This window comes from Neocloeon triangulifer, unplaced genomic scaffold (assembly GCF_031216515.1).
Source record: "Neocloeon triangulifer isolate White Clay Creek 2 clone unplaced genomic scaffold, ASM3121651v1 ptg000012l, whole genome shotgun sequence".
In the NCBI taxonomy this organism is placed as follows: Eukaryota; Metazoa; Arthropoda; class Insecta; order Ephemeroptera; family Baetidae; genus Neocloeon; species Neocloeon triangulifer.
This window is the reverse complement of record NW_026775554.1, coordinates 17,022,210-17,048,226: the sequence shown is the minus strand read 5'-3', so window position 1 is coordinate 17,048,226 and position 26,017 is coordinate 17,022,210. Positions and strand designations below refer to the sequence as shown.

The window sequence follows — 26,017 nt, the reverse complement described above, 5'->3', positions numbered from 1 at the left end:
AAAAGCAATCAGAAACTTACCCTCCCTCCCTCCCTCCCTTCCTCCTACCCTACACACACTCATACATATATTGTTTGGAGCAATGGATAATTACACTTTAGATCGGCGGTGCTCCTCCGTCCGTCGATTCGGCAGCTATATCTCTTTTATAGCGGCATGAGTTTGCTTTTACTGTTTAGAGAGGCCAAAATATTGCTGATGCTCCAGATTTTGGTCGGATATGTGCTTTCAGCCTGAGAGCAACGAGCCCCGTCTGCTCCGTTGTTATTTACGGACGTGTACGGAAAAGTTGCTGCCATCATTTTTTTATACGCACAAACTTTGGAATTCCCCACGAGAGACAGAACAAAAGGAATTCTTGCTTTTGTCCGACAAAGTTTTGTGTATTTTGTCATTTTATTTTTATCACGACCTTCTGTAAAAATAACGTTGCCTCCAAAAGCGTTAGGTGGGGTGTGGAATTTTAATTGCCAACGCAAGGGAAATGGTCCGGGTTAATTAATTGGTGGCAAATCGCAGCAGCAAAAGAATGCGTTAGAGCAGGCGAGCAAACACCACACGATTATTTCGAGTTTGTTAGTTCGAGCTTTTGGGCCAACCTTTCGCGTTTTTCGACTAGTCGATGGATTTGAGCCGCGATATCGATTGAGGGCGGTGCAAGGTGGGGAACAACCACGAATCCATCCCCTGCGAGGTGCACTTTATTTGCTCGGGCATCAACAATGTATACTGCAAAGGTGGGTGTAGAAAAAAGGTAGAAATTTATAGAAAGAAAACAAATAAATTTTGAAATAGAGGTTCTTCAAAGTGAGTCAAAAAGACTTTTTCTCCAAATATTTTATAGAAAAAAAATTTGAAATTGAAAATAAAAAATTTTTGTTTAATCTAGATAAGTTTAAACTCTATGTTTGTTCAATTGACCCAATTGACTAAATCGCACAAGATTAATATACATAACTACGGGGCTAATTATTTAACGTATTTTAATATTGTCAAAAGATTTTATTTTTACCTTAAAATATAAAAAATTAGCCTGGTTATAAAATAACTACATAGTAAGAGTGACAAAAACCAATTAAAAATAGGCAATATTTTAAATTAAATATGTATACAAATGCTTCATTTGATAAATAAAAGATTTTATTTATAATAAGTTGTAGCAAGTGAATTAAAAATAATAATTTAAATAATAGCTTAGAAAAATGAAATTCAATGCAACATTAGTAATTTTCAAAGGGATGCTTACTTTAGTCGCGCACATGAAGCAAGTGGAGACAACTTTAGCAATGACGTTCATCAGGCTCTTTGTCTGCGTGATGACGGCGTCGACTTTGTTGAACGTGGCCGCCTTGCCCACGGTCGAGATCTTGACGGTGAACTGCAGTTGCTGGACGTGCGTGGGCACCCCGTCCAGCTGCGCCAGGAGCTCCTTCTTCGGGCCTCCCTGCGGCACCTGGTAGCTGAACTGACGCACCACCTTGTACAGTCTGTTGGCCTCCTCTGCAAAGTACTCGGCCTGCGTGAACAGGTCCTGCGTCGTTTTCAGGGCACCCTCACCCCGAGTGAACTGGTACATACTGAAATTTATGGATTTTTTTCGGTTTTCATAAATTTTTTGAAAATTGTTCTCTCCCTAGAAATTAAAAATAAATTGGAAATAAATAAATAATAATGCAACACATCTACATGCTAACTTAGGCCTAGTGCTAAATTAGCGATTTGTAAAAATTGTGAGTAATTTTTGGTAATTTCATAAAACAAGAAAAAAATGTTGATATAAGGCTGATATTTCTTTTGCATTCAAGTGCGAAAACTAATACTAAAAAACGAAATCTTAAAAAAGATTTGCCATTGGTGAACTAAAATATCATCTTAAGTTTTGTAATTGTTCTAATCCTATTTGTTTGATAAACATTGCTGTACCTGAAAGCCATGGAAGACATATTTTTCGCCCTCTTGACAATATCGTTGTTTTCATGCTCCATCGCCGACCCTTGGCCGCCCTGACCGCCAGAGTTACCCGAATGAGCACCCTCTTGCTGCCACCTGTCAGTTTCCGCGTCCATTTCAGACGTGATAAGCTTCATTTCCAGGCCGGCCTTGGCGATTTTTGCTTGCTCCTGCGAGTTCAGAATTAAATGCGTATTATGATTGCTCAAAATAGGACAGGTGGCAACAATTACTTCTGAGTCCAATATTGACGGTTTCAGTGCTTTACTTGTCGTTCCGTGTTTCTGAAAGTATAATAATTTTTATGAAAAAAAATTATTTTGAATCTTGTGATATAGATTTCCCTGGACAATTAAAATTAATTATGAAATTGAGATGGAAAAAATAATCAGTTTTAAATCCTAAGACTATTAAGATCTTTTCTGTTGCGACTATTAATAACAATGCCAAAAACACTTCTATTAAAGTAGGCAACATACGCGTCCTGCGTGTAGAGATTGTTGCCTACTTTACACTGATCTAGTAGAATTTGAATCTAAATTTGAATGTCTGAGAATTATGACACAACTCGTTTTTAAAGAATTCAATGGATGAATGAAAATTCGCAGTTTATTTTCAGCTATTCTGCAATTGCATAAATCAACTTCAAAATGTTCCTCAACTTTAAAAAAATTTATTTTTTAGGATTAAATGTTTATAACGTAGCCGTGTGCTTGCTAAGCTTACTAGCTCATTTCTAAAACTTTATCTATTTTTGTTGACTATCAGCTTCATGACCTACAGCACGAAATTTTAACTTTTTCCCTAAAAATGTTTATAATTTTGAATAAACGAAAGTAATATAATTTGGAAAAACTCGAAGCTGAAAACTGGATGATTGACGGCAGAGATACACTCGAATAAATGAATTCCAGCAGTTATCCGTGTGCTGCCGGATGAATTCGCAATTAAGCCCAAGGGGCATTGATGCAAAAAACCGTAACAGCCGATAATGACCGCGTAACGTTCGACGCAGTCATTCATCCAGGAGAGCGAGCAAGTAAGCATCTCATATTCCCCGCGAGGCAGGGCAAAAAGCACACATGCATCATCATTAGGGGCGGATTTTACGCTGCCGACGGCGGTGCCGCCGCCATTTGAATACAAACAGAGAGAGAGTCGCAGCATCCCATCATCCATTGGGCCGATTATTTTTAGAGCGTTTTGATCGATACATCAGCAGCCGCAGTGTAATGGCATTTAGAGAGGTTTTGACTGACGCCTCAAGTGCCACCCCTGACGTCACCCCCGCGCCAACCAAAGGGTCGAAAAAAAGATTAAATAGGAGGATACTCACGCCTGGCCGCGGCAACGACATGTACACCTGCTTGTCGCCCTGACGCAGTCGACACGAGTCACTCACGTCCCGCGACACCGTCGTCACGTCCGACATCAAACCGTGCCACATGTCCGCGAACACTGCAACACACCAAGGGTTATATTATTATGGTTAGTGACGTCAAGCGCGGGGCTGTTTGCTGAATTCAGTTTGTTTCACAGGGTGTGGTTGCAACACACAAGGTTATTTTTTTGCTCGTGGGAAATTGCAACCGACTTGTATACAATGTTTACAGACGAAAATGTTGTTCTGGTTTTATCATACTTAACGATATTTATTAGAACAAAATCTTGTATGAAAAGAATTTGGTAGTAATGCTAAATTAACCTTAAACTCTTGCCAACCATGAATGAAAATTTCTTTCAAAAACAATGATCATTAATTTTATAGCATAATTTGGAAAATGGCATATTGATAAAAAATGTTATTTATTATATGATAATTTCAATGTAACTTTGGTATTGTTGACCTATCATATAAGTTTTTCAATTGCCTGTAACAAGAAAGCCCAATAATGGCGAGAGCACAGTCGCCACGATTCTTTCGAACTTGTCGGGCGCAACCAATGCTAACATGAAGTAATTGATGGCCACTTTTTACCGCGCACGTACACAAAAGTTGCTCTCGACTTCTCTGCAAGTTTGTTCCGACTTATTTCACCAGTTGGAAAAACAGCAGAGACGTGGAGGGAAAGTTGTCCTTGGTGTACAACTAGTGTGTATGCAGAGTGCATGAATGCGCGAAAGGAAGAAACTTTGTGAGGGAGGAAAGAGATGTCAACAGCACCGCGCTGTGTCATCTCTATTTCTCTCTCCCGCGAGAGATTCGTTCAGATTTTTTTTGCACGTTTGTCGCCGCAAATGTATGGAAGTTATAAATGGCGAAGCGACGCGATTCATCACGTTTATTCGAGCACAAATGATAAACATGAGAGGGAATCGCGCGAAAAAACAGAATTTTGATTTACACAGCGGTGACGCCGGGGAAAGAAATTTATCGATGTTATTTTGCGTGATTGCAAAAGTCGGTCTAGGGAAAATTCGATTTTAGGAGAAAAAAATTGCAACCACTTTTTCCGCGCTAGGAAATATAGGAAAATACCTTCAAGGTTTTCTTTTGCGATTTTTGAGGTAGGATGAAGAGCCAGTGTGTGAGCAGCAGTTACCACCTGAGGTCCGTAGATTCGTAGGTTGATTTCCGTGTATTTCGCATACACCTGGAGGGCGTCAGTGTTTGCTACGTGCCGCAGCATTTTGCATATCTGGAACGAAAAATTGCAAAAATTCTGGAATAAAAATATGAAAAAAAAGATATTAAAAAAAATTGACGAATCTCAATAGCAGCTAATAAGAAGAAAAAAGTAGTGATTTTTCCACTTTTTCATTTTTCTTGTTTAAAAAATAATTATTAATTAAGTATATAAGAGTTTGAGTTATCCAAAAGTATCTTTTAATTTTATTTGATTGGTTTTTTTAAATTTATTTATTCACAATCAAACGTAGAAAAAAAATATTACAAATATCACCTAAATGAAGTTCAATATATTTTAATGAAGTTTGGAAAATACAATTTTTAATCAGTTTGAATTCAAAATATAATATTGAATTCTATGAACTTCCATGTATTAGAATAATTTCATTTCTATTTTATTATTTTGTTTAATTTTTAATAATCTTTTTCTCAAAGAAATTAAATTTCTACAATTAAAATTGAAAAAAAAAAATTTAATATTTTCTAAATTTAATTTATTTTTTTTTCTCGTCGGAAATAAGATTCTGCATAATATGCATCACATGTAATTTTTTCCTCACTTCTAGCACGTGCTCGAGATGCTCGTTGAACTTGGCCGAGGCCTCTTCCAGTCTCTCAGTGTCCGAAGCGAGGGCCGAGTTGCGCACGCAAGACATGAGTTCGACCCCCGCCCGAGCCACGTTGCCCAAGTCTGCACTTTGCGCCAGCGTGGTGGCCTGCAGCTGAGCACGCAGCTCGCGAGTCGCCCGCAGAACGCCTTGCTGGCTGCCCTCGACGTCGGGATTTGTGTCTGGTGCTGCGGGTTGCGTCCCATCCAACTGTAAAAAAAAACATCAAGAGCAATGATTAGCGATTATTCAATTGAGGATGAAAAATTTTAAATTTGCTGACAATTTAGATTACTTCAATAAATCAAAAAAAAATTTGTCCTTGAAACTTTACAAAAAGATAAAAAAAAAAAATGGAACACGCATATGAAAAGAATAAAGTTTTTTTCATTTTTTAATTGAGAGAATTATCTAAAAATATAAAACTTGATTGTTTAGAAATGCTTACAAAAAAGTCGCAAGTTTGATGCTACTTTAGATTTGAATCATAATTATCTAGGAGACGAGTTTCAGAGCGCCTTTGACTATGACCTAAAACAACTGCTCCTTTTTACCTCCAATAGTGAATGGAAACACATCGGATGACCGAAAGTTATCATTTATCAATAAAATAAGGACCATCTCTAAATGTATTAATTAAATTTTTTAATTATCGTTTTTGAATTTTTAACAAGTATTAATCAGATGACTTGATTTTAATTTGCAACGACAAAATACGCAAAAATAAATTAAATAATAAAAATTAATACAGCGACTTTGTTAAAAAAAAACTGCTACTAAGTTTCAACAAAAGCTATTTTCAAACCATTAAACAGACCAAATTTTTTGAGACTAATGATGGATTATTTATTTCTCATTTTCTCGCGGTCTCCATAATTTATATTTACCCTTACAATTTATTACAGTGGTACATCTGAAGTTTGTTATTTATTCGGATCTTTTTGTTTTAATTAATGGGCTCTTTATTTCCTGTTCGCCAAGAAAGCAAAACGAATTAAAAGAGCAATAACTCTTCTTGATTAGAAGCAAATGAGCCAGAATGCGCTGCAAAGTTTGCAAGCCAATTTCCATCCCTCCGCCCGCAATAAATTACACACGCCGTGCTTAGAGACGGACGTATATAATATTTATACGCGATCCGACGGTGGTATTAATACCTTTCCCTGGCATCCCTGGCCGGAGGGTGTGCGCAATCTTGAGCGGCAGCGGTATCAGTGTGTTTGCAATGCATTTGTTTGTGTTCCGAAGGTATAGAAGAGAAGCCAGCCGTTGGTCGGAATAGCCTCTCCAACTGACTTTGGTTGTGTGCTGAGAAAATAAGCGGCTCAAGCACCCCCTCTAGCACTCGATACACAAACGCGTAAAATTTAATCCGGCTGCGATGCGCCGAGCCGATTTGACCCAGAATTGTGCGAATTAATTGGCGTGGCGTGTGCTCAGAATGCGAAAATTTATCTCGCTGCAGCACCACCGCACAAACAACCGACATTGAAAAATTGGTAGGGTCTCCATTGTTCGCCAGCCAGCCCGATCCGCAGCCTTGACTTCATTAGGATTCCCTCTTTGGTTCGCTTCTTTTTTGCGATGAGACTTGTATGCTTTCTATTAAGTCGTTTTGCATTCCACTTTCCCTAGTTGGTATGCAGCGAACCCAATGGACAAACGATCCACTGGTACATACAGCCGGTACGTGTGGTGATTCCAGTGTATAGAGTAAAAAGCAGAATTTAAAATCGGTTTGAAAAAATATAGACGATGGTTTAAAAAGCTATACAATTTGGAAAATTGACCATATTCTTGTGAAACCACTACTGAAATAATATAAAATTCACTATATTAAATAAAGTGAATTTTATATTACAACATTGTTTTGGCCAGAAGTATGTGGTGGGATGAAATTATTATTTTGCAAAATTAATCTCTTCTATTGCTAGTTTGATCTTTAAAATATAGCAACTGCTTTATCAAACCGGTACCATATCTTTCTTTTGTTTTTTTATGCAAACAGGAAATCTGCTTTTGAATCAGTTTTTAAAATAACGTTTCGAGTACTTACCATGTGTGAGTTCCTAAGCATTTGTGAAAGCTCCATTTTCGCCCGGTCACAAAGCATGAGGATGTTCTCCCTGTGTTCGTGACTGGTGTAGGCCGAGTCTGTGAAGTCCTGGCACCTTTCGATGGCTTGTTCCAACGAGCCGGCCAGTCTTTCTCGAGGCGCTGCCATGCCCCCTGACACGGTCACACTGCCCCCTACCGCCGTCAGCCTTGTCAGCTCGATTAACGACTCAAAATGCCGCAGGGCACCTACTACCGTTCTACTCGCGTCCCAGTCCTCCTGCAAAATGCACACAATTGTTTTCTTTTTAATTATTTTATTCTTTTTATTTACTTTTTTCGGGAAAATTTTGTAGGATATAGAAAAAATTTTACTGGCCAGTTCCCAAAAATGTTGTTTTTTACCTCATTATACCCATTATAATAATTATTGTTTACTTATTATCACTCAACTCATTGTTGTTGTTGTTTTTTTTTTTTTTTTTTTTAATATATTAGAAGAGAAAATTTGATTACCTCTGCTGATCTGTGAGCAATTTCGGCCGCTGTCTGGGGGTCCTGAAAACTACCGAGGGGGTCCACCGAGTTAGCCGCTGCGGCCGCCGCAGACACCTGAGCCGCGCAGTCGAGGACGCCGTCCTTGACCACGTAATGAATGAGGTCCATTGCTCTGCGCATTTGGCAGAAAACGGTGTCGCGGTTCTCGCGCGCACTCAGGCACTCTGGATGTCGCAGACACGTCTGGAACAAAACAAGCAACAAATTAATTTCTCGCAAATTGGTGTGTTAAGTTGCGGATTATTTTTAAATCTTTTTTTATTGGTAAGTGGCATTCTACGTAAATTCATAGAAATCAAATAAAATATTAAGAACTCATTAATCACATTCACTAGTAAATATTGCATTTAATATGTTTTAATTATGATATTCATAGAGTCAGTAAATAATTTTAAAGCGACGAGGATAGTAATGATTATAATTATTATTATTACATTATTTAACTTTCAAATTGATGACATTCATATTTATAAAAAAAATATATATTATGAGTTTTTGTATTATCCTGACAATATAATAGTTATATATGCATACGTTAAATTCTTATTAAATAAAAAATTTGTGTGTAAAAACAATATTAAACAATATTAAATTTTTAATATAAATATTAAAAATAGTATGTTATAATTAAAACTTTATAATTAATATCTACTAAATAAATATTTAGTGCATACTAATTTATTTCCATTCAATTACTATTTAATAGAAAAATACGGAAAATTAGTGCAAACATACTGAACTCCACAAAATAATTTACTGGTTCTCAATAAAATTATTCCTCTCTAAGCAAGGCGATACAAAAATATACTTTTTCAAAGAAAAATAGCCACATTGCGCTAATGAGCTTGCTGAAAATTATAGTCGACTATTTACTAAGAGACGAAGGTTTTCAAAGTATTGTGATAAATTACGTGAGTAAATTGTTTTGCTTCTTTCAGAAAAAAATAAAATAACTAACAATAAGAAAAAATAATTTTTCAAAAGGAACATAAAAATTGTTTTGTATTCCTGAAAAAATATTATTTTATTGTATCAATAAGATTGCTGAATCTCTTCACGTAAAATAAGATACGTGCAATTCTTCGCCATTTTAAGAAATAAAGAAGAAGCGTGACCCGTCTATTAGCAATGAATAAAGGTGTAATTATCCCACGGGCGGCACGCGCTCTGCATCCTTCACCCTGTTTCCCGCGGCTAATGGGCCAGCGCAGGAGAAACGAGCTGCTAAATAAATCTTGCGCCTCCAATGAAACTTTCACGGCTTCTTTATTTTACCCTCTATTGGCAATTTGATCACGACTCGAGACGGACATCGAGGCCGGCAGAATCTCGCGTGATCCGCATTTCGGTCACGTCGCTTCGGTCATGTGCAATGAAATTGCATTCCCGCGGCCGGGCAATTCCCTCGAGTGCACCTCCGCCGTCCCGGATGCAATCCTGCCAGACAATGGACGAGATACGACGCCGACTCATCCACTCGCCTCGATCCGGTCTATAATTGCACTTTAGTTCTCTTCCGCTTATAATAGGACACAAAAAGGTCAGGATTTAAGAGGAAAACACTCTAGAACTTCAAGAGCAGCAAATAAAATTGGTCTTTATGAGTTTTGCAACAGGAATAATAAGTAGGGCTGCTCAAAAAGTTGAATATTTTATTTGAAAAATCTATTGTAAACAAATAATTTAAAAATTTTAATTTATTTCTTACAAAAAATAGTGTTATACACTCCGTTGAGTCTTCAAGGTTAGGGTTGGATAATGATTATTTGTAGTTGAAGGAATGATTTATGAGGAGGTCGAAGAGAGATCTTAAATTTTATCATGTTTTAACGGCTGGTTTTTCAATCGGATAATTTCAAAATTATATCAAATCGCCAAAGATAAAAGGTGGAATAAGTTGAATTATTCAATAGAAATATAAAAAATCTATTTAAGTCCAGAAATTTTAGGGTAAATTGACTTTTCACAAAAAAGTAGGAGAAATTCAACTGAAAGTAGTTCAAAAATTCATAATTAATGCTAAAAAGAATAAATAATATACAAGTACTTGAAAATCTAATGATTTTTTTTAAATATTGAGGGCGATCCAAAAGCCTAACCTGGCCCAGGCTAACTTGACTTGGCCCCGGGCTAATTTAGCCCACCAGCAAATTTGAATGGCGGGTTAAATTAGCCCGGGCCAGGTTAATTTAGCCTGGGCCAAGTTAGCCTTTTGGATCGCCCTCATTAATATTTACTGTACAAGTAAATTTTTTTAGTTCTTAAATGGCTGATAAATAAAAAAAAAGTAAATTTTTACCTCCGTTTGCTACAAAACTTGTTTTTCATTTTAATCTCAAAGTTGTGTTTTGGAGTTGGAAGTTTATTTATACAAGGCGAGTTTTAATAAGTAAACGGGGTTAAAGCTGCAGCTCGAGCTTATGCAACCCGCTGCCTATTATTTACATGCGGGTTGCATAACTCCAACAGCTGCCAGCAGTTGCCCGTGCTGAATGTGAAGGAGCTAATTAGAACGGTGTCGGCGCGCACGTGGAGGAAAAGATTCGGTTACTTTGATGATTCTCGTGTGCTTGCATGCGAGGTCGACTTTCGCTTTCGCTGTGTTTGAGGTCGGATGGCTTTTCCACTTCACAGTCATGCAATACATTTGAAATTGCTTTCCCAAATCAGAGAGATGGAGTTATTTGAAAACTTGTGATGGAAAATTGCCGGCAGGCGGTGCCGAAAATATCTTCACGAGCCCCGAAAACAAACGCGCAGTTTCGCACTCTTAGTTTCCGACCGACGAAAAACTTCTTTGCGGAGAAAAAGATAAGGGTGGAGAGAGAAAAAAAGTGTATAAAAGGAAGTCGGTCGGTGCGGCGAAAGAGACACTTAAAGCCCCACCGCACGTGAGGCGTAATCCCAAAAAAGCAAACCGGGCGCGCCATAAAATATTTACTCGAAAAGAAGACGCACCTTGGACGATGTGAGCAGCATCATGGTGGATCGCTCGAGCACTTGTCTCGCCGCCGCCATCTGCGCCCGTCTCCTTTCGTCCTTCAGGTCGTTGTGCCTGTCGCCGGTCAGGTGTGCCAGCTCCACCATCTCAGCGCCGAACTGCGAGAAGGCCTTGACGAATTCTGTGAAGTTGCTCACGCCCTCGAGCCGGCCTAAGGAACGGGCAACCTGGAAAAGGACAAACGCACGTATGAGATTTTAATTCAAAGATAAATTAAAATTACATGTTTCAGAGGAAGCAAATTAAATGAGATCGCAGCGACAATTGCCAATTTTCAATAAAATTGGAATGGCAGAAAAGATGTAATGAAAATAATTTTTTATTAAGTTACAAATGTAAAAGCCAATTTAAACATAAAATTAACAATATTGGAAGACGCCATGAAATAGTTGAAGGTTTAATTTAGAAATAGTCATTGTTACAACATATTTAATTTTAAACAAGGACTCATTTAAATATCTGCATTATGGAAAGAAAATTAAAACCACAATAGACGGAAGTTTAAATATATAAATAATCTAGTCCGTTTTCATTTTCTGTCTATAATGCAAAGCAGTCATTCCAACGGTTCTTGAATCATATTATATTGAAGGCTGATAGTAGGTTCAAAAATTATCATATCTTCATTGGAAACCTAAATTCGTATACAGAAACATGGCACCAAGATTCTTAAATGAAAGTTTCAGCATTAAGAACCTGCCGTACGGACGTGTGAGACGAGACAAAATAATTTCAAAATAATAATTATTTATAAATTTCTGATGGATATTTTATAAAAAAATGTCACTTGCTCTTAAAATTATTGTTTTACTAGCTCATTCACTTTGCTTCTTTGTAAATAATTTATAAAATAATACAAACAACCCATCCCGTATAGTTGGTCCAATTAACAATTAATTCAAAACGTGTAAATCGAACGCATTTTGGCACGCTAGGCAGTACCTCGTTAACCCTCGTCAGGTGCCAACTGACGCAAGCAAATTCCCGTTCCCAGCAACTTTCCAGTGAGCTTTCGCCTGATGGCTGACGGATTTTAATTCCCACCGGGATTCAGATGGAAATTTGCAAAGAAATCCCTGCGAGCTGCAACTGATTTGAAATTCAAATGTACCTTGTCTTGCGCTAGGAGGAGTTGTTTGACGACCACGATGTCGGCCAGCAGCAGCACCCTGGTGACCGAGCCCAAAAGACACCTGGCGGCCCGCACTACCGAGCCTCTGTCAGTCAGACTGTCCGTCATCGCCACCTGACACAGTTTCTCTATGGAACACCCTGTAACAGAGGAAAACGCTTAATCTTCCCACTCCGCCGACCATTCGTCATTTTTATTAATGGACAGATGCACACGATAAAATTTAGATTTTTCACGCAGTGTAATTGTTTTCCTATCTCTTCAGTTAATTCATTAATCACAAGAGTTTTTCTGCGTGCTTTTTGCAATTAGTGCAAAGAAGACGGCTGAAGGCGAACGGGAAAATTGAAATGACAGCCTCTGTGATATGGTCGATTAATCTCGACAGTAAATCTCTCTCTAATGTATACGTGGCGGACATCAGCGCCATGTAATTGATTTTCTTCAGACGTTTCTTCCAAGACGAGGGGTAAGTCATGGTCACGAGATAAAAATTTCAACAGAATAGGTCATTTTGCAATAGATTTTGCCACAAGATTAAATATTAAATTTTTGCTGCTCAAGAAATTCACTAAAAATTGAAAAAGAAAATTATCACCATCTCTTGACTTACAAATATTTTCAAAAATATATTTTTATTATGTTTAAAATACTTACTACTAATTACTTTTTTTTATCAGTTTCAAGAAATATTACGAACAATGTGATTGAAACTTTGAAAAGCAGATTTTTTAATTTTTCTTATTTATAAATTTCCCCGTCAATGGGAACAAACGGACGTAATTTTTAACATCACCCTATTTTCATCATGCTTTTTTTTATTATCTCAAAATAAAAGAAAAAATGAAAAATTCACAAATTTTTAAAAGTTTTTTTTTAATTAATTTTAACTTTCTATAATTATTTGAAGCCATGAAAGTTTCAAAACAATTTTTTGCCTTACCTGCCGCCCGAGCTTCTTTACAGGACCCGTACATGTCGTCCCTGATTTCTGGATTGTCGTCCGCGATGGTCTCGCCGACCGTGACGAATCTGTCGACGGCCAAATTGACCGCCTGGCCCACTCTGGCGACGGCCCGCAACACCCTGGCAGAGGTGAGCCCCAGACCCTGCGCCGACGTGCACTCATTGTGGTGGCTGATCAGCGTTGATATCTGCAACAAGAGCGTAAACACGTCGTTGAATTTCGATCGGCCGTGCTTGCGAAAACGACGCTCCGAGGGGCAATTTGGAAATGTCGGCAGCTCGTATCGACGCCGAGTGTTAAAGCAAATTGTCCCCTCAGGATGAGTCACAAAACTTATCTTGCACCGTTAAAAAGCGGACTTTTTCAAGTATTTGAGTTGAGAATCGATTCTTATGTAATTTGTTTTTGTGGGAACTCACCAGGAAGAGTCCAGAATAAAGAATTTGACGAGTATCATAATTCTAGGAAAACTTTTTAAATGAATTTTATTCATTAAATTTTTATTTTCTATACTATTTAAACAAAATATTTTGTTTTTATTGAAAAAAAAACATTTATTTAATGATTTTTTTAATTTTGGAATGTATTTAGTTCTAGTTTAAACTTTCAACAATAGATTCTTTTAAATTATTATAACCTTTGAATTTGAATAATTTTAAATAGTTGTTTTGACGGAGTTATTTATTATTTATTAAAATGAGATTAAAATGAAATGTGTTTATTCTACATGTCTCTCCTACAACAAAATATGATGGTAATTTATAATTGAGATGAATTAATGACAATTCGAAACGGCATTATTCAAATTATCTAAATATAAATTTTTTGATCAAATAATATACAGTATGGTATAATATATGAAGCAGAAGAAATTTATTGAAATTTCCATATCCACCCTTACATTGCATTTGATTCTCTCTATAAAAAAATATTTCTTATAAAAAAGTTCATACTCATATATGGTGCACAGAGGACCAAATCTGAAAGGCGCGAGAGAAATCCAATTTGCTGCCAAATTGAATGCCTACTTGGTGCGGGTTGCGTCTTTTATGGACGTAATACATTTCGTCGGCGGCCAAAAGGGCCTTTGAGATTTTTTCCCGGATGCTCCTCCGCCGCATAACGTTTACGCCGCAGAGAATAAGAAATTCGCTTGCCCGCGTCAGATGCAGGCGTGGTAATCGAGTTTTGCCGCAAAAATGTACGTGACCGTGCATCTCGCTTAAAGAGCATTTCATGGGCTGATGAAATTGTGTCCAATTCGAGCGTCTTTTAGAGGCGAAAATAAACGCCCGCTATCTTCCATGCCACGGCGAAAATTGCACTTTAATTTTGTCTAATGGGACGCCCTCTTAAAACGAGGCACTCTTGCGAGACCACCAGCGTCTTGGAAAAACGATGCTGCGAAACTCGTAAAAGGTGAGAGCGAGATTAAAAACGTAACGAATACGTGCGCCAACCATAAATAAATAAGTGTGTACAAAGGAGAACTTCATTATTTATTGCATAATATAAACAATAATTTGAGAACCAAATTTTTTAAATCAAAATTCTTGCTTAACTTTGTTTGTTTGCTTTGATAGAATTTCATATAAAAAAGATAAAAAAAATATTAATTTTACCAAACAAAATCATACAGAATAGTGGATGTAATAATAATTTGCTGTTTCAATTTTATAAAACAAATTAGTTTAAATCAAACTTTAAATATCTAGAAACGCTTTGAAAGTCCTGTCAAAAAATCATTACCTATAAGCATATTTATTATAAAACATTTCTAATCCTTGTGAAATCATGGAGGTTTTGATGTTTATGTCATTTTCAGTGCCACTGCATTCACCCGCGAGGCTACAAATTTGCAAAACAAAAGCGGCTCTAATCTCGGAAGCAATTAGCCGGCCGCAACTGGTCGAGAGGGCAAATTAGCGAGCACGCAATAAATCGCGCATGCTAATTGCAAGTAAGTGCGAATAAATGTGTATTTTCCGAGCACCGCCAGCTATTAATTAGTTCTCCATTTGCGTGGGCGTACAATTAAAATAATAATACGATACACACTTGGCTGACTTGGCATGCTAATTTATTCATTAAAATTTCGGTAGCTCCATTCACCGTTTGCCGGCCGACCAGGGAGTGCAGCTTTTCCGTTCGCTCGATTTAGAATCCAGGTGGGGCGCAATTTCCAGCAAGATCCTCGGCTCTCTCCGGGGAGAGAATTTATTAGCCGCCTCTCTCACTCGGCCCTTTTGAAACATGTGTTCCGACAATTAACAAGTCGTAAATCTGCACGCCGTATAATTTAAATTAATACTTGCGCCATACCAGAGTCGTGAGCACCACCCTTCCGTTCACTCGCCTCTAAGCCCGACTTGCTTGCACACGCAAGTGCTGAAATTGAATCAAGCCTTTCTCCCCCGCGTCCCTTTTAATGCGATTTGCGGCGCATGAAAAATTCGTGCAACAAGTTTCTGCGTTTGTTTTACGACGGACGGGGCAGTGGTCGTTAATAAGACTCACGATGTTTGACTACCAACTTTCTTTCTTTGCTTAATAAAGAGCTTTAAAAGTTTTCCGAAAGGGTTAAACTAAATATTAAGTTTGTTTTAATCCATTCCAAGAGACTAGTTTGGAGCGGGCAAATTTGTTGAGTTAATTAATTGAACTATAAATTTGAATTTTTTTACTTGATTGATGATTAATCCCGATCAGTTACAGTTTCAATCTCTGAACTAGCTTTTGTCCTTTGTTATATTTTTTGAAAAAAATATTTTCATGTGTTGAAGCACGTTAGAGAATTGGAAAATTTTGAAATTCACATAGTTTTTTATTCATTCTTTCTTTTTAAAGAGAGAATTTGACTTGTGCTTTATTTTTGTTTTAAGTGAGGAATTTCCAATTTTGAAATTTTCACACTTCATTTCATTTTGACTTTGTCGTTTATTTATTGTTTAGATATGTATTTTTTCCAACTTTTGATATCTATTTGACACTTTAAATTGTGTTTTGCAAACTTGCAAATCTTCTTCCAATATCACTTGCGAATTTTTCATAAGTTTTTAACTTTAAAACCGCATTCCTAAAGGAAGTCAATCAAGAGATCAGTTCCACAATTTTTGAATTTCATAGCGAAAGGAATGTTCCCTTGAAATGCGTATTTTGTTACGTGATAATATGTTTCTAGTTATTTTAAATTAGCTCTATCGCGAAAACCGAGTTTTTTTTGTCATTTTTTCAATCATTTACTGATCAATGTGATTAAATATTGATAGAAGATTGATAATAAATATTCAAATATTGGTGTGCATGAAATTGCAATATGCAACTGTACAATTTGATTGTTAGATATTTTATAGCTAAATAAAAGGCGCATAAGAAGTTAGATTGGATAATTAATTTTTAAATCTATGATGTTTATATTACTCAGCACTCATTATATTTTTATTTGAAAATGTTTGAAAATAGCAACGTAAAAAAAATAATGAATAACAAGTACTATGTTACGCAAAAATAATTTATTTTATCATAAATTTTGATAAAAACTAAATTAATTAATAAAAATATATGATAAAATAAAATTACATAAAAATTTAAATTAATGTCAAGGAGCATATCAAAAGCTGTATTATGTATGTATTAAATTTTAGTTTAGCATTTAATTTTAAAATAAATTTAATTGCGTCAATTAATCAAACAAACTTTTCACAAGAATTCTCCATAATTCTAAATTATTATTTCTTTTGGAAGAATCCAAAAATATCTTTGCTGGGGAAAAATCGATAAGGAATGGAGGTGGCGGTGTTTCGCTACACAAATTTCAGATCCTTGACAAATAACCGCCGTCTCTTCCTGCGCGTCGCCTTTAATTTGGCCTGTGTGTGTGTCGCTCACAGGCCCGGAATCGATTTTCCGACGACACGCCAGCCACTTCTTCAGCTTCTTCTCTTTTTGCGATTCTCTCGCGTGTTTGTGTGTCCTCGCATACATATCAGCCGCGTGGGAACGAGATACACGTCGTCATCCATCTCTGCATTGTGCGGTGGTCGACTAAGCATATTTCTAATGACAAATACCTCCGGCGGACAGATCTGGCGACGACAAAGTAATTTCTGGCCTGGGCAAAAAGCGGCGCCGCACGATCCGTCATTCTAACACGCCTAGGCAAAGTCGCCGAAAAACGACTCAAAATTAATGATGCCGAGAGGAAATTTGCTTCTTTTGGTCCGTCACGTGCGTGCGTCTATGTAAGTTAGGCACTTAGATGGTCGCTCTGCCAAAGTTATTGCGCCTTTTTGTCTCTCTCCGCTGCGGAATCGCTCGTCTTTTTCCGCCTTTCAGTTTGAGTAGATCAGTATAATACTTGTGGGGCGAAATCGTTTTTGTTGAAAACCTGTTGTTCAGCTCTCCGAATTCAATTTTAGAAAGTTGAGGGGATCGTGGGGACGAGCAGTGCGGAAGTCGTAAAAAAGTTTGACAATTTAAACTAAGCCATGAAACGGAATTCATAAAATTTATATCCGAGCACGAACCCTTACATTCATAACTTTTTAAACAAAAACAAACTTTTAAATTATTTTTGTTTTAACATCAATTAAAAATGTTTAATTTTTTGAAAAATTATATATGATTTTAAAATAACCATTTTTTAGGTATTAAAAATAATTTATTTTATTTTTAATTTAAAATTTATTATTTTTCTGTTTTACTGAATTAAAAAGCAAGAATCGCACACTGTATATTCCAAAGACTAACATAATATAGCTATAAAAGTTTTAATTTTTTTTACAATATTTAAGAGTAATAGTGCTCTTTAAGTAGTTTTTCTTAAACATAATTTAAATTCACTAATTTTATAAAAAGATTATAGTTTATATTGATGATGATAATATCAACCGGAGATCAACACACAATTCATTAATGAATACCAAATATCATCCTTTGGTTCATTAAATATAAAATGAAAATGATTCCTTCTCCACAATAAATCATGAAAACGATTTGTCCCAGTTTATTCAGTTTATTAACTAATTATTAATACAAGCCTCCAAACCTAAGTTCCATATAGAAGTAGAAGTAAACGTTTCACACAGATGTTACAGTTTCAAGCTATAAAAAGGTGGATTCACTAAATTAAGAGTTGGAGAAATTTTATGATAATATTAGAGGAAATCAATTTTTTTATTAAAGGATTTTTAATTGAAAAAAATTTATATTCATTAAAGCAACCTTTTGATGTTTCAATGAAATGTGATTCAACAAAAATGACAGGAAAAAATATCGTTTTTGCAAATAATCCAGCAGTTTTATAAACTGATGGGATCGTCGAATTTTTAAATAATAATTTTTGCTCTCAAAGAATCAGGTTACAGAAATTGATTGAACTAAATTTTCCTACCCATTTTATGAAAGCCGGGGACAGCCCACATAATTATTTCCACGAAGGGCACCCAAATTGGAATGGGTGCACGCGCATGAAACGACGATGATTGTCTCGCAAAGTTAAAACCAAGAGTCGTTAAAAGTTCGCAGAACCTGCCTCCGCCGCCGCCCCCGGAGCGAGCAAGGGCGCGATGAAGAATGATGAACGCGAGTCTAATAACTGTTCCTTTGTGCGTTTAATGTCGCGCTGAATTCCAACAAGCGAGCAAGATGCGCGCGGGCGGGCTTTAAATTGATTATGCGGAGCCCTTTGCAGCTCGCTTATTGTTTTTGCAGCTCTTCCGAAATTGATAACTTCCACGGAAAGGAACAAAAACGTGCAGTATAACTTTTAATGGCGCTGCATATAAATTGCGTCAAGATTGAAAACTCGGATTTACGAGAGCGACGGCTGTAAAAATTCTTTATCGTGTTTCAGCGAGAAAAAAGTAAAAAAAAATGAGGTGGCAAAACTTTGCGCTTAATCAGTTTTCTCTCAAATTGTGTTTGCCCGTCCCTGCTTTTAATGAAAAGTGGCGCCGTCAGTTCGGAGCTTCGAGAGAGGGACACTTTGTACTTTGCAAAGCCCGTCTGGACCCAAGAGCTGAGAGCGCGCTTTCGTTGGGAATTTCGCTTCTGCGGCACAAAAGGCTTTTTTATGTTGTGCAGGAATGGGCAAGAGTCGCCGCTGTGTGCGTGTCCGCCTTTGATGGCCGTTCTGAACTACTTGAAACCACCAATTAATATAGAGGAGTCTTCTCTAGAAAATTCTAGCAGCACTGCAAGGGTATTTTTTTTTTAACTACACATGGGTGCGGTCTCGAGTTTCATTGTAGAAAAGGTTTTATTGTTTCATTATATTTTGCTGCTAATGACTTCTCTGCAATAAACCATTTAACGAGATCTTCTGAAGGAAAACAAAAGAAAAGAAAACATAAAAGTGCCGTTTTTAATTAAAGAAAATCCCGGACTCTTGGCTTGAGACGTTAAGAAAAAGATTAATCTGAAGTCATAGTTCTGGTGCAGACATGGCATAATTACTTGCAAAAATTATACAATTTGAGGCAAAAATTAATTGAAAATAATTAAAACAGAAATAGGTTTAATTTTCGCAAAAAGAAAAAGCTGGTAAACGGAACCAGAATATTATGTACTACGAAATTTATGTCAGATTAAAAATGCTTTAAATCTCTGTCTAAAATTTGTATATATCCAGATTAGAAAAATCAGCATTTATTTCAATTTTGCTATTTATATGAAATGGGCTGAAGAAAACGGTCAATTTTGCTATTTTCTCAACCTGCGTAACAATTTATTTTATTAGTAAACATTTTCAATTTCCTTACAAACTATCGAATTTCTCATCTTTCCCTTGCGCACCTTACATAATAAAAGTGAAAAGAAAAATCGGTTCAGAACTTTCTGGGGTGGATGGATTTCCAGATTGTGTTACACAGGTTGCATAATCAAACTATTCTCAAGTATGACTATAAAAAAAGGTTGGATCAAGTTTTACTCATGAAAACCCTTTCATTTAGTAAAGAAATAAAACACAATTAAAAAGTTTTCCTGGTTAAAATAAAATTTTATGTGTTCTGGTAAAGAAAGTTAGGTAATTATTAAAAAAAAAAACTGATATTTATTTTGCTATCCTAAATATTTAATCAATGATTGAAATCTGAAATCACTAAAAATCATGAAATGAATAAAATGCTTACTGAAGGCATAATTTATTGATATTTATGTCACAGAACGTAAGCAAAAGATTTATAGACCTGGGTTTTAATATTTTTTATATAACAAGCTGGCGCCAACACATAATCGCAGATTTTTTTGCCAATCCATTTCCGAACTCAGCAAAGGGCCATCGGGGCCATTCCCATTTCTTTTTATGTACATTTTTTCTGCGAGTGTGATTGAAAAATTGCCTACTTTCCCGGCGTGTTATTTCTGTGCATGAGGAAGCAGCAGTGGTAGGAAAAAAAGTGCCGCCAAGCATCTTTTCTCCTGAGCTGCCGCAACGTCGCCTTTGCCGCGATAAAATATATTAGGGCCGTGAAAAATGGCTGCTGCTCGTGGCGGTCGAGATGGAAAAAGGAAAGACTTACACTCCTCGACCCATATTTCAAAACTCGAAGCCTTCTCATAATGGACACACGACGACGAGAGCTGCGCCCCTATAAATTCGCTCGCTCCAGGCACAAAAAGGTGAGTTTCATGAAATTATTCGTCCGAGCGGCAGCTTATTAAAGGGGCCCTGCCGCCGCCGGATAAATGGGCCATTCAAGTAGCTGTGTCGTTTCGAATGTCAACGAGAGAGCGAGAGAAAGAAACGGTGTAGGACATCGCACGCCACTATAGCAATTCAACAGAGGTCCTGCATAAATTTGTCCGGTAAAAATACACCGCTGCACTTTTGTTGGCCACGCGCACGATCGCATCAAGAGAAAAACACGAAAGTCGTAAATTACTTTTGTGCTTGCGTCAGAGCCGAGAGGGCGGGTGGTGGACCGCATTTGGCCCAAAAGGAAAACGTTTCAAACTCTTTCAAACCTCAGAAATTATAGCAGAAAATTTTCAAATTGGAATTTATTCCAAAACATAGTTGTTAAATAGGTGTATTATTTTTCTACTTTCTTAAAACAGCGAATTATAGTTTTAAATTATGTTGGAAATAAAAATTAAATTCGCCATAATTTATATTTTTTTCCTATCTAGTCTGTTTTAATTAAACATTTGCAACTGTGTCACAAGATAAAAATTTAAATTTCAGACAGCAATAATACTATATTTTTACAGAGAATTTGCTGTTTTTTTTCTAATGCTAAACGAAACCATAATTTTTTTTACAAAATTATATTGGAAATTTAAGGAAATCATTTCTATTTTAATCTTGTATCTCAACTTTTAACAACCAAGTTCATGAAAAATATAGCAATATTGCCTAGAATTTTTAACTTCGTGGAACTCTGTACTCTCTTAAGAGATTCCATTTGCTTTGATATTGAGGTTCTCCACATGATATTGAATTTAATTAATTTATATTTGACTGATTCATGTTCCTATATAAAATTTACTATTTGTTAAATTAAAATAATATTAAACTTCATACTAAACCACCAAACAAGATTATGCAAGCATATTAAACATTTGTCCTAAATATGGTCTCATGAATGCTTTGGAACTTTTATTGATTGGAGTGTGATAAAATAAATTAAAATGTATATTTCCAAGATAAAATTGTAAATTTTATAAATAAAATAAAATAAACGATAATATTAATATTACAAAAATGGCAATAAAAAAATTATTTTAACAAAAAAAAAATGTAATTTACATGTTTTAATTGTGATTTAAATGTATAATATATAAAATATTTTTCAATACTATATTTACTTAACTACAGACCTGCTGTGGATATATTGTGGCGACCCACAAGGGTTAATCGCACTCGACCAAAATATTTGTCCGTTGCTGCGGAAAATTTATATACATATGAACAAAAAAAATAATAAAAAACCTTTTTGTGGCTGGTTTGTTTTTTAAGCAGCACTCTGATGGATATCTGGAGAGCTTTATTATCACGAGAACAGGCAATTTGAGAGCAAAAATCTTTGCGCACGCAACACTAATGTAATTAGATTTCGGCGGCAGATTAGGAAGCGAAATTAGGCGCCGTTTGTGTGGCGCTCGCGCCAAACGAAATAATTTGTTTTTACGGCGTCGTTCCGGCCGGGGGTCAAGAAATGAATATTTTAGCGCCTTTCCCACGCCGCACGTTCCCCTGCATTATGCAAAACCATTTAAACATTCATGAACAAAAAATAGTGAGAATTTGCGGCTTTGGCGACGAACAAAAAAGAAATATTCTTCACATGAGGTGGTGATGTATGAAAATTGCGCTTTGCACATATATCTCGCCCTCATAAAAGTTGACGAAATTTATTATGCTTTTTTATGCGACCAAATTATGATGTCGCTCCTCTCTCCGGTGCTGACCTACATACATTGTAGAAAGTAATAAAAGTTAGTCTTTCCCGCCTCTATTATTTGCTGCTTTATACTGTCATCCCATTACCGAGTGTACTCTCGAAAATAATAATGCTGCAAAGCTCTTTGCACAATGTAGAGTTATAAAAAAAATGTAAAGACGCCGGCCGGGGTGAGAGACTAGGGTCAAAACCTTTGGGGCAAGAGTATTAAAGACGTTAACAAGGCTGCCAAGCCTTGTAAATAGCTTCTTACGTACGCCAACGTAGATTTCAAAGACACTAATTAGGTATAGGTCGTAAAAGAAGATTTCATGTTTGCATTTCATTTGCAATGAAAACGTTGGGCTATATAAGAATTCTTTGTTGGGCTCTTGGTAATAAGAAGAGCTTTTCTGTAGAGGATTTAAAATATGAATTTATTCATTCATCTAATGTCACTATTTTAGCATATTTAAAAGAGACCTCTCACCCCACTTCAACCAAGAAGGGTAAAATAAATCATTGATTTTTACAATTAATTTAATTCACCTCCGATTACTTGAAAAATGAGCTTGTATAAAAACTTACACAAATTATATTACTATTTTTAGATGCTAATACTTGTCATTATTTTTTTTTACGTTTCTTACTGAAATGCTAATTGCAACTGAATGATATTATTGAAATGAAACCAATAAAGTACGTAAACTACTATATTTTCAAAATGCAGAAAATAATTTTTAATTGCCAAATCTAGAAAGATCAAATGGTAAAACAATTCCAGTCACTATTTATAAGTTTTTCTATTACTTTAAAAATAAACAAAATGGAACTAAATTAAAAAAAATGTTTAAATAAACTAAAAAGATGGAAATGTAAAAAAATTACCTAAAAGAATTAAAGTGAAAATTAAACACCTTCAGTAATCATTCTAAACGCAGCAGCCTTGTAGGGAATATTATTTCACCCCTCTTTGCACGACCCTTGTCTTGATCCATCTACGCAGTTAGAGAGTCGAGTGTGCTTCTAGACGCGATCACGGATCTTATCGGTGCAGCTCATTTGAATTTACAGCCTCATTTTCTGCCTAATAAACCGGTGCTGCCGGAAATCCGCTGCAGATAACCATCCACAGGTTTCTTATTCGCTGACGCTTTTTCCACCGCAAATTGTTTCGAGCTAGCCCGGCTGCAGTCCCGGGAAAGCGCACACCTGCCTTAAAGCTTTTTGCAGTGCGTGTCGCGAAAGGGGGAGCGAATAAAAGTGCTGCGAAATCTACCTGCCAGCTATTTTGCGTATATATTTCGTCGGAGAGAGTGAGTGAGTGAGTGAATGGGTCTCTCATTCGCCTCAGGCCGCCTTTTTTCGCTCTCCGAGGTGCGTTTTGCGATAAATTATTGACCAGCAGAGAGTGAGGCAGTCGCATACGTATATACAAAGAATAGACCCCGTGTGTGTGTTACTCGGCGGCCGACTTTATATTGATAGTGGATTCATCGATTTTCATTCCTTTGTAGGTTTAAAGGCAACACAAGCAAAGCAGCCGCCGGGAGAAGTGGGGCCTCGCAACTCTCTTCCTTATCTGAAAACTTTTGCAAACTTTGCATCCCCCGCCCGCCCCGAGTTCTCTTTCTTTCATTTTTGAAGAGAGGGAGCCAAGTGTGCAACATGCTTCCCATTTTTTACACCGAGATGTCTGCCAAAGGCTGCTGGTGCATTTGCATTTTGAGAATATATACTTTGGGCGATGCCAAACGTGTGTAACCACGGCACGTCTCGCGCGCGCAAGATTGTATCTCCCTCGGCGGGAAAGAGTGGAAATTGCTATTTCGAGCTGAACTGCCGTCAATGCAGTGAAATGGAATGGAATAACACGGAAAAAGAAGTTGTTTTCAAAGAGGCGAAAGATGGTTTAAACTCATTCAACCAATGTCAAGTCAAGCTTGTAAAGATAAAAAAATTGGCTAAATAATTTCACTGTTTATTATGAGATGCCAGCCAATAAAATACTGAAAATATTTTTTAGTAAAAATAAATAAGATAATTAATGCCTCTTTAACGAGGCTATTTTTTTAAATTTTACTTTTCTATTTTTAAGAGAATTTCATGGTTAAAATTATATATTCAGTTTATAATTATTTTAAAATATTTTTCAAAGACTTGTAATTTAATTGGTTAACTTCATGAAATTCACAAAATTAGCGCATAAAAATATGTCAGTTTTGGTTGGTATAAATCATTCGCTCACAACTATTTACAAACAGAAAATAGAATAATTTCTTATTCCTATAATCCATCGCGGAGCGAATTAATTTGGTTTTATAGATGAGTTACCAGTTCAAGTTAAATAACTGTAGTTGCTATAGATAATATTTTTGCATCCATTATCTCGCGGAACTTTTTAAGAGAGAGAAGAAGTTTTAGGAATTATGTAATTCTGCTTGGTACAAAATATTAAATAGTTATAGATCAACTACGCAGATTCGTAAATGTAATGTTGGTTTTGTAAGTAACTTAACATGGCGTTTTTAAATTGTTGTGTTAAAATATTTTAACTAAAATCAATAAACAACAGATTTTTACGTATTAATAGAAAGAACAACTTGTAAAACCGAAATATTGAGTCTATCAAGTTATTGAAAATGTTTTAAATATCAAAATTTAATATGTACATAAGCCAATGAGTATTTTAAAAGTTCCTCAAATCAAATTTTTGCATGAAAATTTGAATTATTACGCAATATTAAACGTAATAAAAAGTGAAAACTAATCTCAATGTCAAATCTTTGCTGGCATCGATTTTTCATCCACTTCCGAGCCATAAGTTGTGCGTACTATGCAGAACTGCGCGCGCGAGAGAGCAGGAGCAAGTTTATTAAAAGATCTCGCCAGCCTGGACGTACGCACGCCAAGCCGAGAGGTGAAGAGAAGAGGTCATTAATTTTGTTAGCAGGGTGGTGCACATTCAGGTGAGCAGAGCGAGCGAGAGAGGGAGATGAGCCCTTACGCCTCTGGCTTAATGGAAGCCAAAAAGAGACACTACTACTACTAGCAGCTCTTTTCCTGCCCCTTTCCTTACCTCCTATTTATTCCAAGTTCGCCGCGGCTCCTCTAATTAACTCGGGGCTTCTGCCATGATGGATTGTTGCCGGGCAATTATTCATTTTTTCGGAGCGCCGCCTAATGAATTTGATACCGGCTGCGCTTGATTAATGAGACCAATGGGTTTGGCCGCCGTTAATTTGCTCCGCCGAAGCGGACGAGCCTTTCATGCGTGTTTGCAGAACGAAACTCATTGCTAAACACACCAGCGAGTTAAATCAATCACGGACCCAGTCAAGCTCGCAAAGTCGATTGGGAGAGGCGATAAACAAAATGCATACAAACTTTGTTATAAAACGATCTGAATCGTTAAAAGCAACCTTTCAGCTGTAAAAATGACGGAAAATGCAAATAAAAGTGATAAGAGCACTTTTTAAATAATTATTTTTGTTTAATGATGCTTGATTTTAATTTTATTAGTCCAAAAAGTTGTGAAAGCTATAAATTATGACATTTTTTTCTATTAATTTTACCGCCACCACACAAAATAAAAAATAGGAATTTTGCTTCAATAAAGATGAATAAAAACTTCAATATGTAACAAAATTATGAAAATAATTTTAAAAAAAATGTTATATTACATTTGCTTAGTTTTTTACACGGAGTTTTATTGTTTTAATTAACTATTG

At 36.3% G+C, this 26,017-nt stretch overlaps 1 protein-coding gene across 3 annotated transcripts in view; it reads right to left on the bottom strand.

The window, feature by feature from the left end:
* The window catches only part of LOC132196476 (alpha-catulin), a 49,116-nt gene that overhangs the window by 4,462 nt on the left and 18,637 nt on the right, over positions 1-26,017 (bottom strand). For 2 of the 3 annotated variants that reach the window (XM_059619161.1, XM_059619163.1), the window contains exons 2-12: positions 12,877-13,087; positions 11,913-12,073; positions 10,759-10,968; positions 7,759-7,983; positions 7,244-7,522; positions 5,140-5,397; positions 4,430-4,589; positions 3,287-3,408; positions 2,184-2,234; positions 1,924-2,120; positions 1,247-1,577 (exon numbers count right to left, since the gene is read on the bottom strand). In XM_059619161.1, the coding sequence (XP_059475144.1) occupies positions 1,247-1,577; positions 1,924-2,120; positions 2,184-2,234; positions 3,287-3,408; positions 4,430-4,589; positions 5,140-5,397; positions 7,244-7,522; positions 7,759-7,983; positions 10,759-10,968; positions 11,913-12,073; positions 12,877-13,087 (2,205 nt within the window). Of the gene's footprint in view, positions 1-599; positions 730-1,246; positions 1,578-1,923; positions 2,121-2,183; positions 2,235-3,286; positions 3,409-4,429; positions 4,590-5,139; positions 5,398-7,243; positions 7,523-7,758; positions 7,984-10,758; positions 10,969-11,912; positions 12,074-12,876; positions 13,088-26,017 lie in introns of all 3 variants that reach the window. The other variant, XM_059619162.1, reaches the window with a different exon arrangement.